The 14895-nt window shown below is 41.7% G+C and overlaps 1 protein-coding gene and 1 non-coding gene across 9 annotated transcripts in view; one reads left to right on the forward strand and one right to left on the reverse strand.

Annotated features, from left to right (window-relative positions):
• Positions 1–14895, reverse strand: part of GTF2I (general transcription factor IIi) — a 130580-nt gene that overhangs the window by 74025 nt on the left and 41660 nt on the right. For all 8 annotated transcript variants that reach the window (XM_054714834.1, XM_054714831.1, XM_054714833.1 and 5 more), the window contains exons 6-8: positions 14777–14805; positions 6800–6854; positions 6305–6348 (exon numbers count right to left, since the gene is read on the reverse strand). In XM_054714834.1, the coding sequence (XP_054570809.1) occupies positions 6305–6348; positions 6800–6854; positions 14777–14805 (128 nt within the window). The remainder of the gene's footprint in view (positions 1–6304; positions 6349–6799; positions 6855–14776; positions 14806–14895) is intronic.
• LOC114231626 (small nucleolar RNA SNORA31) lies at positions 5577–5704 on the forward strand. The gene has a single exon (XR_003617610.2). It is a non-coding gene; the product is annotated as a small nucleolar RNA SNORA31 (small nucleolar RNA).

A 14895-nucleotide genomic window follows, 5' to 3' on the forward strand; every position in this document is an offset into this window, starting at 1 on the left:
TATGGGTTAAATGAAGTAATATACTAAGAATATGTGGTTACTAAGATTCTCCTTGTGACAGATCAGAATTATATAGGAAAGGGAAGAAAAAGTACCTTGGAGTGTTAAGAGAGAAACTGAAGCTATAGGCATGAAAAAACATACATGTAAATGTATGTATGTGTATGTAAACACATACATACACAGATTCCCTAGCTTTGTCTTGTCCACTTAGAAGCAGTGACATCCCAATTGCAATAGCACATCCAGCACCAAAATATTGATTTCTTAATACTTCTGTTCTCAAAAAGAAACCAAGGCTTCTTATGAAACGGATAGCTCCAGTGCTGAATTAGAGAAAGAATATGATAAACCATAACCACCCTGTTTTGCAAGAAATTAAAAATAAAAAGTTCTAGCTGAAACAGGTTTGGCTCAGTGGATAGAGCATCAGCTTGCGGACTGAAGGGTCCCGGGTTCGATTCCGGTCAAAGGCATGTACCTTGGTTGTGGGCACATCCCCAGTAGGGGATGTGCAGGAGGCAGCTGATCGATGTTTCTCTCTCTCTATCCCTCTCCCTTCCTCTCTGTAAAAAATCAATAAAATAAAATAAAATTTAAAAAGTTCTATACAAATGATGATGATATTTTCAAATGACATCCTGAATTGGCTCCCAATAGCCAGAATAAGGATTATTTGCTAATCAAAATAAATAATAATGATAATGGATTGGAATGCTTTGAATAAAATAGAAATATATGGCCCTGGCCGATGTGGCTCAGTTTGTTGAGAGTCGTCCCGTAGCTGGTTCCATTCCCTGTCAAGGCAAATGCCTGGACTGGAGGCTTGATCCCCACTGAGGGTGTGTAAGGGGCGGCCAAACCAGTTTACATGAAATGTTGAAGGGTATTCTTTAAGAAGAGGAGGAGAAGAAAGGAGGAGAAGAAAGGAGAAGAGGAGGAGAAAAGAAGAGGAGGAGAAAAGAGGAGGAAAAGGGTAAAGTTGAGGAGGGGGAGGAGGAAGGGGAGGAGAAGATCAAATATATGAACAATAAAATGACAATAAATACATACCTATCAACAATTGTATCTAAAAATCAAATTAAACGAACAAAGAATCTAATGAAGAAAAGGAACTGATGAATAAAATTGAATCACAGGCATGGAAACATGGAAGAGACTGACAAATCTCAGAGAGAAGGAAGGCAAGAGGGAAGGGGAGAAGGAGGGAAGGGGAGCCAAGGAGAGATTAACGAGAGATCTTACATGCATATATGCATTACCAATGGACACAGACAATAAAGTGGTGAAGGACTGCAGCATGGTGGGAACTGGGTGGAGGGGAGCATTAAAAGGGGAGGGTAGGGACCTCTGTAATACTCTCAACAATAAAGATGTATATTCCTTAAATAAGGAAATACTGGAAATTCCTTAAAAATGTGTATTCCTTTAATAAGGAAATACTGTAAATATCCATTTTTCTTTGCCAATCAGAGGCTAATTGTAAAATACATACAAATAGAGGCCCAGTGCACAAATTTGTGCATGGGTGGGGTCCCTCAGCCTGGCTGGCGATCAGGGATGATCAGAGGGGCCGGCCAGCCAGGGGGAGGGATTGCAGGAGATTGGCCAGCAGACCAAGGGAAGGGACCCTGGGAGGTTAGCTGCCCGGGGGGGAGGGACCACGGGAGGTTGGCTGGCTGGGGGGAGGGACCAAAGGAGTTTGGCCAGCTGGGGGGAGGGACCGTGGGAGGTTGGCTGTGGGATCTCACTGACCACAAAGGGCAGTTCCTGTGTTGAGCCTCTGCCCCCTGGTGGTCAGTGTGGGTCATAGCAAGTGGTAAACTGGTCGTTTGGTCACTTAGGCTTTCAAATATATAGACTAGAAACCTGGTGTATGAATTTGTGCACAGGTGGGGTCCGGCCAGCTGGCCCTGATGGGGGCCCACTGGGCTGGGCTGGCAGGGAGGAAGGGGCAGGGGACACGACCAGGGCCCAGATCAGGCTGGTTGGCTGCTGCACTGTGTGTCATAGCCACCTGTCGTTCTGCTGTTTCAGTTGCTGGGCTTTTATATATGTACTAGAGGCCCAGTGCACGAAATTCGTGCACGGAAGGGGGGTTGTCCCTCAGCCCAGCCTGTACCCTCTCCAATATGGGACCCCTCGAGGGATGTCCGACTGCCCGTTTAGGCCCGATCCCAGTGGGCAGTCAGATCCCTAAACGGGCAGTCGGACATCCCTCTCACAATCCAGGACTGCTGGCTCCCAACTGCTGGCCTGCCTGCCTTCCTGATTGCCCCTAACCACTTCTGCCTGCCAGCCTGATCACCCCCTAACCACTCTGCTGCCAGCCTGTTTCCCCCAACTTCCCTCCTCTGCCGGCCTGGTCACCCCTAACTGCCCTCTCCTGCAGGGTTGATCACCTCCAACTGCCCTCCCTTGCAGGCTTGGTCCCTCTCAACTGCCCTCCCTTGCAGGCTTGGTCCCTCTCAACTACCCTCCCTTACAGGCCTGGTGCCTCCCAACTGCCCTCTCATGCTGGCCATCTTGTGGTGGCCATCCTGTGTCCACATGGGGGCAGGATCTTTGACCACATGGGGGCAGCTATATTGTGTGTTGCAGTGATGATCAATCTGCATATTACTCTTTTATTAGATAGGATAGAGGCCTGATGCAGGGGTGGGGGCCAGCTGGTTTGCCCTGAAGGGCATCCCGGATCAGGTGGGGGTTCCCTTGGGGTGTGGGGCGACCTGAGCGAGGGGCCTGTGGTGGTTTGCAGGCCGGCCACGCCGCTTTGCAACCCAAGCGGAGGCCCTGGTATCTGGAATTTATTTTCCTTCTACAATTGAAACTGTAGCCTGGAGCGGAGCCAAGCCTGGGGCTCCTCTGAGGCTGGCAGCCATTTCTGTTGGGGTTATAATTGAAACTTTGTAGCTTAAGCGGGTGGGCCCGGCCAGGGTGTGCGGAAAGCTTTGCTTCCCCTGTTGCCGGCGGCATCCCTGGCCTGCTCTCTCAAGCTCCATTCTGCCGCCATTTGTTTGAATTTGTTTACCTTCTATAATTGAAACTTTGTAGCTTGAGTGGAGACTTAGGCCTGGCAAGGGCAGGCAGAAACCTTGGCTTCCTCTGCACTTGCTTTCTAATAGCCAAGTAATGGAAACTCAAATTTTCATGGACAGGTGAATGAGCAAACAGATTGTAGTTTATCAATACAATGGAACACTACTCAGCAATAGAAAAGTAATAACTACTAATACATTAAACAACCTGGATAAATCTCAAAATAAGAAACCAAACAAGAAAAGAGTGCATACTATATGACTCCATTTATATTAAAATATCTAGAAAATGCAAACAAATCTAGAGTTTTTGCACAGTGGTTGCCTGGGGACAAGGGTAGAAGGAGCAGATGGAGGAATTACCAAGGGGTATAAGAAAACTTTGGGAAAAGGAAAGAAGGATTGAAGGTAATTAGTATAATAATAATATCCTCATTTTCCCTATATTCATAGGCAACAAAACCAAAATTTAAAACTACATAAAATTCAATGTGGTATTGTCATAAAAATACATACTAGAGTTCAAAGGAATAGAAATGAAAGCAAATTTAGCTAATTGATTTTTGACAAAGCACAGGCAATCACAGAAGAAAAGAAATCTTTTCAATAAATGGTGCTGAACCCTAACTTGTTTGGCTCTGTGGATAGAGCGTTGGCCTTTGGATTGAAGGGTCCCGGGTTCGATTCCGGACAAGGGCACATACATGCTCAGGTTGTGAGCTCGATCCCCATTAGGGGGCGTGTAGGAGGCAGCCAATCAATGATTTTCTCATCATTGATGTTTCTATCTCTCCCTCTCCCTTGCTCTCTGAAATCAATAAAAATATATTTTAAAAAAATAAACGGTGCTGAGAAAACACACACACACACACACACACACACACACACACACAACCTTGAAAACTGGGTTGCACCAAAATTTTAAACTTTTAGGCTTCAAAGTAAACCATTAACTCAAAAAAAAAAAAAAAAAGGCAAGAAAACAAACAACCCAATTTAAAAATAGATATGGCCTTTGGGAGATCATGATGTGTCAAAGTAGGTTCATCAATGTGAACAAATTTACCACTCTGAAGTGGGATGCTAATAGCAGAGCATGTGTGGAGGTAGAAAGTATATGGGCTAGCTGGTTTGGCTCATTGGATAGCGCATCGGCCTGAGGACTGAAGGGTCCTGGGTTCGATTCTGGCCAACGGCACATGCCCAGGTTGCAAGCTCGATCCCCAGTAGGGGGCATGTAGAGGCAGCCGATCAATGATTCTCATCATGGATGTTTCTATCTCTCTCTCCCTCTCCCTTCCTCTCTGAAGTCAATAAAATATATATGCATGCGCGCGCGCGCGCACACACACACACACACACACACACACACATATAAATAATATGGGAATACTCTGTACTTTCTATCCAATTTTGCTGTGAAACTAAAACTGCTCTAAAAATAAAATGTCTATTTAAAAGCAAAAAAGGAAAGAAAGAAAAACCCACTAAGACAACTATAATAAAAAAAGACAGAGAATAACAAGTGCTGACCAAGATATGGAGAAACTGAAACCCTCATACACTGTTGCTAAGAACATAAAAAAATGGTGCAGCCACTTGGGAAAACAGTTTGTCAGTAGCTCAAATTAAGCATAGAATTACCATAAAACAGCAATTCATTCCTAGGTATCTACCCAAGAGAAATGAAGATATATTTCCATACAAAGACACATATGTGGATGTACATAGCGATGGTAGTCTAAACAACCCAAAAGTGGAAACAACTCAGATGTCTACCAAACAGTACAAGGATTTAAAAAAGGTAGTATATCCATACAATGGAATAACATTCAGGTCTGAACTACTTAAACACACTACAACATATTTTTAAAGATGATCCTCAAAACATGATACAGAGTAAAAGAAGCAAAATGTGCCCTAGCTGGTTTGGTTCAGTGGATAGAGCATCGGCCTGTGGACTGAAGGGTCCCAGGTTTGATTCAGGTCAAGGGCACATGCCCAGGTTGCGGGCTCTATCCCTAGTAGGGGGAGTGCAGTAGGCAGCCGATTAATGATTCACTCTCATCATTGATGTTTCTATTTCTCTCTCCCTCTTTGAAATCAATAAAAATATTCTTTTTTAAAAAAAGCAAAATGTAAAAAATAATGCATTGTTTGATTTTACCTGTACTGAATGTCTATAATAGTGGTGGGTACAGGGAGTGACTGAAAATTGGAACTAGGTTTCTGGAAGCAGTGATGGAAATGTTCTAAAAGTATATTGTGGTGAACACTGCAAAATTTTGTATACTTACACAACATCATTGAATTATGTACTTATCACAGGTAAATTCTGTGGCATATAAATTATATCACAATAGAGCTATCCAACAAAACCTATATGAAATAACATTATAAACATAACATTTAAAAATAAGGAATCAAATAACAAAACAAAGATTAGACTTAAAAAGCTTCCTTGCTAAGTAGAAAATGGGTGTGCAAAGAGAAAAGGAGAATAAGAGAGTATTATATTGAGTTTTGTAAAGAGGACAATAGAATTAGCTGACATTTCCTTGAATAACCTATTGTTCTTTTGGTTTGCACTGGGATGCGAAAGAAAAATATCCCTGTGCTTTCTGTCTGTCTTTGTGGCGGCCCAGATTGAATAAGGGACTACATTTGCAAAAAAAACCAAAACAAAAACAAAATTAGCTGACATTTAATACTATTATTCCTGAATAACTGGGAAAAAACTATTAATAAATTTTGTCTACAAATGTGTAATTAGCAACAAATTTTTAGCTGCCATTTATAAAAACAAGTTATCTTTTGAGGTTTCATATCATATGATAACAAATAATGTCACCACTGAAATAAATTTGTCCACTTCTCATCAACAAAACAGTAAGTAATGAGTCAAAATATAACCTACTAAATTAAAGGCTTTCTTACTTAAATTTCATAATTGTTTTTAAAAGCAGTAGTACAGCCTTGGCTGGTTTGGCTCACTGGATAGAGTGTCAGTCTGTGGACTGAAGGGACCCGGGTTCAATTCCAGTCAAGGGCACATGCCTGGGTTGCAAGCTCAATCCCCAGTGGGGGGCAGGCAGGAGGTAGCCGATCAATGATTCTCTCTCATCATTAATGTTTCTATCTCTCTCTCTCTCTCTTCTCTGAAATCAATAAAAATGTATTTTTAAAAATTAAAATTAAATAAAAACCTACCACTATTAAAATTAAAAATAAATAAATAAAATAAAAATAAAAGCACTAGTACATACCAGAATCTTCTGTGGGTTCAGTTTTCACTTTGATGGGGCCACAACTGAAAGGAAAAGGAAACCCTGATGAAGCTATACACACAGCATTCAAATGCATTGGATCTCAGTATAAAATCACCCACCTGACCAAGCTGAAAAAAAAAACAAAACTGGCTCAACTTTAAAATTTACATTTTTATTTCTTACATAAACATGACTTGTCAACTGAATTTAGTATTTTAATACCAATCAAAAATTTTTGGGGGGAGGGGATATAATAAAAAAATATGGAGTAGCAATTAACTTTCCAATTCCACTTTAGTATAAGGCCTTACTATCACATCAGTTTCCCCCAGGAACTACTGTCATTCAGAACTAATAAGTCAAAAGCTGCTATTTTCACAGGATCCCCAAATGATTCAATAGCATATTAAACTTCAAGATGTGTGACATGGGCTTTTTAATATTCTAATACCTCAATAATCTAAGAAACTAAAACTTGGTGAAATGTTTTACCTTCCACCTGGAGATAGCATTGACCTTTCAGCATCTGTTCCCATCACTCGACCACCTATGTGTACAAAAAAAAATTAGATTTAGGTTCTTCCAACACTTTAAATATGACTAATATTCCCAAAGGACCTAAATATAGAATGCAGTGGGAAAGGGGGAGTTCACAGCTCTGGGTCATACTAGACTGAGTATTGCATTAGCTTATAGAAGTATCCTTTGTTCTCCTTTGTAAGGAAGACTAGAGACCCAGTGCATGAAATTTGTGCACTGGTGGTGGTGTTGGGGGGTGTCCCTCAGCCCAGCCTGCACCCTTTCCAATCTGGGACCCCTCGGGGGATGTCTGACTACAGTCGGACATCCCTTTCACAATCCGGGACTGCTGGCTCCTAACCTCTCGCCTGCCTGCCTGCCTGACTGCCCCTAACCACTTCTGCCTGACAGCGTGATCGCCCCCTAATTGCTCCCCTTGCAGGCCTGATTGGCACTTAACTGCTCTCCTGCCAGCCTGATCGCCCAAAACTGCCCTCCCCAGATGGCCTGATCACCCCCAACTGCCCTCCCTGCTAGACCGATCGCCCACAACTGCCCTCCCTTGCCGGCTCAATTGCCTCCAACTGCCCTCCCCTGCTGGCCCAATCGCCCCCAACTGCCCTTCCCTGCCAGCCTGATCACCCCAAACTGCTCAAAAATACCTTCTCCCCCAGCGTCAGGGAGGGGGCAGAAAAAATAGAAGACATCCCTCCCTATTGCACACAGACGCTATATACAGGCCCACCCGGCCCAGGCCGGCAGGATGTTTGGCACATTCTCTGATCCCTGCTCAGGGGCGGAAGGGGTGACTAGTGACAGCACACGTGAGAAGGGACCTCCGGGTGGCCACTCTGGTCCTGGCTACTGATCCTGGCACTTCCTGGTCCTCGGTTCCTTCCTGGTCCTGCCAGCAGCCCTGGTCCCCCTACCTGGCTCAGCCTCCCCTCTCCACCCTGGCTTCAAATGGCCCCCTTGGCTCCTGGGGGCTCTGTCCTCCCCTCCCAGCCTGGAGGTCCTGAGGGGAAGTTATGGCTTCTCAGAGACTCCCCGGCAGCCCTGGCACTCGTGTTCACACAGGGGAAGGGGTGCGTGTGACAGAAGCAGCTGTATAAATGTGGGTGCAGGGGCAAGTCCTCCGGAGTCACTTGGACAGTTTGCTGATGACGCGGATCAGGGCCACGTTGTCATCCTTGAGGTGCTGGTTGTCAGCCCGGAGGTTGGACAGGCCCTTGAGCTGCTCTTTCAGCTCAGCAGCCTTGCGCTCCAGGGTCCTGCGCTCAAATCTCTCCAGCTCCAGGAGGGCCGGCCTCTCTGCAAAGCACTCCTGCCTCTGCATGGCACACTCCAGCTCCACCTTGAGCTGCGCCAGCCAGCAGCGTGGTCTGGGTCAGGGCCTCACGAAGTCTCTCGTTCTCAACACGCAGCTCTGCGTGGAGCTTCCTGAAGCCTCCCTCGGGCTCGTCCAATTTGGGCTGGGGTTCTGGGTTGATGGCCCACTGCCTCCGGGGGGGAAAGGCTGGATTCTGAGCTGATGTCCGCTGGCTTCGCCTCCTCCCCACTCCGCAGGCCCTCTCCTCTCCTTGCCAACTCTGCGGTGCTGCCTGGAGGCCTGTGGTCTCTGTCCCTGCCCATCAGGCACCTCTACTTTCTGGGCAGGGCCATTAGAATTCTCAACCCCAGGGTCTTGGGGCTGCCAGGAAGGGTCCAGGCTCTGTGCAGCCCGCTCTTGATCAGAATGAGAGAGTCTGATCAGGGGCAGGCTGGCAGGGGGGAGGGGCTGAAAAGCTGGCCGGCCCCATCCCAATTGGGCTGCCTGGTTTGCTGGCTACAGTGGGCGGCAGCATTCACTGGAGGCTGGTGGGAGCTGCTGATACCCACAGGAAGCGGGAGCAAGAGGCAGGAGCAAGCCAGGAGGTGGGAGGGAGCCACCTCCGCTGCCCGCGGGAGATGGCAGGGAGGGACTGAGAGGTCAGCAGCAGTTCAGCCTGCTCGCCAGTCAATGCCATCTCATGGCGACCAGTCATCCATCCGGTCGTTTCGGTTGTGACAGACCCTGGCTCTTTATATAAAGGGATGACAATCATCTAACAGTTTTTATCCCCTCACCCACAGCAGCCTCCCTTTAAAAAAAAACAACCTTATTTTTATCAATGAAACAAATACAGCAATATACTATTACTCTAATAATGAGAATAAGACTCTACTGATGTATAAATGATAAAGATTTCTATTAAGTGTAGATCTGGCTCTGAAGAACTGAAAAATGGGACTCTGCTGACAAGTACATGGTTTCTCTTAAGAGTGATGAAAATGTTCTGGTTTTCTATAACAGTGATAGTTGTATATCTTGAAAATATACTAAAACCCAATAAACTGTACATTTTAACCTTGTGAACTTGAAGTTTAAAAAAAAAAAGAACAAAAAAGACTGACTTCTTCAAATGATGATGAAAATGTAGCCTTATATACTGCTAGTGAGAATGAAACAAATCATGCAAAAAAAAAGTCTGGCAGTTTCTTAAAAAGTTAAATGTAAAACTACCATATGAGCTAACCATTCAAACATTATATATTTATCAAAGAGAATGAAAATGTATGTATGCCCAGGATGGCAGCATTGATAAATGCTGGTACTTGCCAACTCCTACAACTACATCAAAATTACAACTAAAATACAGAACCACCATCATTCAGAACTGGCTGAATGTCCTACAACTAGAGAAGTAAAGAAAGTACTTCAAGACATACCATAATTAAAATGCCAAAGTTTAAAGACAAAGAGAGAATCTTAAAAGAAGCAAGAGAAAAGCAAGTAGTGACTTACAAGGGAATGCCCATAAGACTGTCAGCTGATTTCTCAACGGAAACTTTGTAGGCCAGAAGGGAGTGGCAAGAAATATTCAAAGTGATGAATAACAAAGACATACATTGAAGATTATTCTACCCAGCAAATCTATCATTTAGAATTGAAGGTCAGATAAAAACAAGAAAAAGCTAAAAAGGAGTTCATCATCACCAAACCAGTATTACAGGAAATGAAGGAAAGAGGAAAGAAAAAAATAAAAAATATGAACAATAAAATGGCAGTAAATACATATCTATCAACATTGAATCTAAAAATCAAAATAAATAAGAAATCTAATGAACAAAAGAGAGTAATGAATAAAATAGAATCAGAGGCATGAAAACATGGAACAAATTGACAAATCTCAGAGGGAAGGTGGGGGCAGGAAGAGATTAACCAAAGATCTTATATGCATACTAGTAGCCCTGTGCACGAATCTGTGTACCAGTAGCTCGCCAGTAGCTCGCTGCTGCCCTCCAGTAGCTCTCCACCCGCTGCCCCGCCCTCCTGTAGCTCTCCTGGCCCCCCCATACCCACCCCAGCTTGCTGCCCTGCCCCCTGCTGTAGCTCTCCATCACCCACTTGCAGCTCGCTGTCCAACCCTCCTGCTGATCCAAGCGGTTGGTCGTTACGCGTAACGACCATTTGCACATTACAGCTTTATTATATAGGATATGCATTACCTATGAACATAGACAATAGGGTGGTAAAGGCCTAGGGTGGGGCGGGAACATAGTAGAGGGAAAAAGGGGGAAGGGAAAGGAAAAAGGGATATATATATATATATATATATATATATATATATATGGTTATATATGTGTGTGTGTGTGTGTGTGTGTGTGTGTATCTCCACGTGAATATCTGCAATCAAATATTTATAGCACTTGCTTTCTAATAGCCAAGTAATGGAAACTCAAATTTTCATGGACAGGTGAATGAGTAAACAGATTGTAGTTTATCAATACAATGGAACACTACTCAGCAATAGAAAAGTAATAACTACTAATACATTAAACAACCTGGATAAATCTCAAAATAAGAAACCAAACAAGAAAAGAGTGCATACTATATGACTCCATTTATATTAAAATATCTAGAAAATGCAAACAAATCTAGAGTTTTTGCACAGTGGTTGCCTGGGGACAAGGGTAGAAGGAGCAGATGGAGGAATTACCAAGGGGTATAAGAAAACTTTGGGATGAAAGATATGTTCACTAATTTGATTGTAGTGATGGTTTCATAGTGTCAAAACTTACCAAGTTGTACACTTTAAATGTGTATGGCTTATTGGACGTAAATTATATTAAAGTAGAAAATATAATCCCATTACAATCACAACTTTTTTTTAAATCCTCACCCAAGGATATTTTTTTGCCATTGATTTTTAGGGCAAGTGGAAGGGAGGGAGGGAAAGGAAGGAGGGAGAAAGAGAAACAAACATTGATGTGAGAGAGACACATCTATCTATTGGTTGCCTCCCACTCTCACCCCAACCAGGGCTGGGGTGCGAACCTGCAACCCAGATATGTGCACTTGACCGGGAATCAAACCTAAAACGCTTCAGTGCGTAGGCCAACATTCTAACCACTGAACAATACCAGTCAAGGCACAATCGCAACTTTTCAATTACTTTGAAAGTTGGTATGGCAAAGAAGTCGAACCATACAAACCCATCCCCTTGGACTACTCATTATAAAGCACCCTATAGAAATAATCATTAATTAATGACCAGGCCCCAACATTTGAAAACAAGTTTCTAGAATAAAAAATTTCACAAAATAAAAAAATAAAAATAAAAATTTCACAAAATACAAATGGCAGACTAAGGCTAACCTAGAAAACTTTAAGGAAAAAAAATAATGATGACGAAAATGTCTGAATTTTAGTTTTAAACATGACAAAGAAAACTTTTCTTTCTCAGTCTTAAAAAGGTCAGATACAAAAAACCAACAGCTACATCATAATGGTGAAAGCTTGGATGCATTCCAGCCAATATCTAGGACAAGCAAAATATTGTATTGGCTATTCTAGACCAAGCAACAGAATTAAGAAATAAAAAGTATTCAGATTAACCAAAGAACTTATATGCATAACCCATGGACATAGACAATAATGTGGTGAAGGCTTGGGAGGAAGGAAGGGTAGGAACCAGGAGGGAGGGGGTCAATGGAGGGAAAAAAGGAACATCTGCAATACTTTCAATAATAAAGATAAATTATTATTATTTTTTTTTAGTCTGTCAGTAAAGATAAATTATTTTTAAAAAGCATTCAGATTGCAAATAAATAAATTGTCTTGAGTCACATACAGTATGATTCACCATGTAGAAAGTCCAGAAATAAACAGTCATGGTCAACTAAATTTTAACAAAGAAGTCAAAGCAATTTTAGAGGAAGGATAGTCTTTTTAGCAAATTGTGCTAGCACAATTAAAATATTAATGTATACCCTTACCAGGTACCATATTAACAAAATTATTCCAAAATTGAAAGTAGATCTAACTGTAAGAACTAAAACTATAAAACTTAATAGAAGAAAACATAAGAAATCTCCATGACCTTGGTTTAGGCAACAGTTTCTTAGATAATGATGTCAAAAGCACAAGTGATAAAAGAGTAAAATGAACTTCATAAAAATTAAAACTTTTCTTCCTCAAAAAACATTATCAAACAAGTGAAACAGTAACTTGTAGAACTAGAGAAAAGATTTATAGGGAGAATATATAAAGAACTCTTACAACTCAATATTAAAAATATAAATAAATCAATTAAAACATGGAGAAAGAATATAAACAAACATTTATCCAAAGAATATACATAAATGGACAATAAGCACATAAAAAGATACTCAACTTTAGTAATCAGGGCTACACAAACCAAAACCACAATGAAATACCATTTCACACCCAGGAGGATGGCAAAAACCAAAGGAGTGCAGAGAAACTTCAACCCTCAAATGATGCTAATAAGAACATAAAGGGGTACAGTCACTTTGGAAAACAGTTTAGCAGTTTCCTAGTTAAATGAAAAATGACCTAGCTATCACACTATGACCTAGCATTTCTACTCCTAAGTATACATACCCAAGAGAAATTCAAGTATACATGCAGATAAAATCTTGTTTAATTACATTAATAGTGTTATCCTATATAATAAAAGTGTAGTATGCAAATTGTCCCCTTGACCCAGAGCTGGCCAGGGGAAGGGAGAGAGGCCCCAGCCAGCAGTGGCAGCAGGCAGCTGGGGGAAGGGAGGGAGTACCCAGCCGGCAGTCAGCAGACCCTACCAGTGCATGAACTTCATGCACTGGGCCTCTAGTTGTTAAGTAGGAAAAATTTAAATGTCTACCAATTGATGAATGGATAAATGGGTGGTATATTCATATACTAGAATCCTATATAATAAAGAGCTATTATACTAATTAGACCGAACAGCTGAACGACCATCCGGACAACCATCTGGATGACCTGCAGGACGAAGCTGGGGCTGCGAGGGCTGGCTGAGACTGTGAGGGGCTGCAAGGGCTGAGCCCCTTGCACAAATTTTGTGCACCAGGCCTCTAGTACTTAATATTCAGCAATAAAAAGGAAAGAACTATTTGATATACCCAACAACCTGGGTGAATCTCTAATTAATTATGATGGGTGAAAAAGCCAATTTCAGAAGGAAATATACTGCCCTAGCCGGTTTGGCTCAGTGGATAGAGCGCCAGTCTGGAGATTGAAGGGTTCTGGGTTGGATTTCAATCAAGGGCACAGGAGGGGGCAAGCAGGAGGCAGCCAGCTGATCAATGATTCTCATCATTGATGTTTCTCTCCCTCTTCCTTCTTCTCTGAAATCAATAATAAAAATGTATTTTTTTTTAAAAAAGAAACATTGTATATTTCATTTATATAACATTCATCAAATAACAAATGGGATGATGAAAATATTCTAAAATTAGATTGTGGCAATGGTTATAAATCTCTTTTTTTTAACTTTTTTAATTGTATATTTTCCAAAATTCATTGAATTATGTACTTAAAACAGGTGAATTTTATGGCATCAATTATACCTCAGTAAAGCTTATAAAAATTAATCTTTTCATCATGGTGAGAACAAAATAAAGATTATTTAACAGAAAACAAAATAAGTTTGGGTATGTATACATTATTGTCCTTTCATCCTTACATCAATTAAGAAGTTGTCAATAATAATGGTTATTTACTTTCAAAAGTCTCAAATAAGCCTGGCTCCAAAGAGTGCCTGTCTTCTAAATATCACTTTTCCCTTCAAATGGAATGGATGGACTTCTCCACCCAAAAATCCTTCCTCATTTCTTCAAGAGCCATCTTCTCTCTCTCTCTCTCTCTCTCTCTCTCTCTCTCTCCTAAAGAATAGTTTACTGATTTTGAGAGAGAGAGAGAGAGAAAGAAAGAAACATCAATGTGAAAGCCAAACATTGATTGGCATCAAACCAGCAGCCTTTTGGTGCCTGCAGAGAACACCCCCCGCCTCCCCCTCACCGCCCACCAACTAACTGAGCCACATAGCCAGGTTTGAAGGGCCCCTCTTAATGTCCTCTTTCTCATGAAAGCCTTCCGGGACTATGAAAGAATCCTTTCTCCAACAAACTTCCACAGTACCTTCTCTAACAATTCCTGTAGTGTGTACCTTATGTTCTTGCTGTGATGACTTTATGGACTTTTTATCTTTTCCATTAGACTACCAGACCTTAAAAGCCTTAACGCTTACACAGAGTTGTGTATCCCAGCCCCACCCAATCTTGTGCCTACTAATTCCATGTGTGGTCTATAAACATTAGGTAAATTAAATCATACTCATAATTCTTAGAAATGAGGGTACATGCCAGTATATGATCTTACATATTACAAACATAAAACCTTGAATACACATCATAAAGCAAGAAGCAGAGTTGAAATCAAGTCTACTTTATCAGCTTAAAGACTTTTAACCGGTTTATATAAATATCATAATACCCCACTCCAAAATGTCTTACATCATATTCTCAAACAAAGTAAAAGAGAAATCATTTTAAGGTATTAAATTGGGCAACAACAGGTTTAGGAGCCCATTCAGCTATCGTGTAAGTAAAGCAATCACTTACCTAGGTGCTTCTTTGGCTCTAGGAAAGGTCTGCATTAAAAATATAAAAAAATTATATATGAATACACAAACAAAAGTTACTGTGAAGCATAAATTTAAATGACTTCTACAGTAAACACA

The sequence above is a fragment of the Eptesicus fuscus genome, chromosome 4, assembly GCF_027574615.1.
Source record: "Eptesicus fuscus isolate TK198812 chromosome 4, DD_ASM_mEF_20220401, whole genome shotgun sequence".
NCBI lineage: Eukaryota > Metazoa > Chordata > Mammalia > Chiroptera > Vespertilionidae > Eptesicus > Eptesicus fuscus.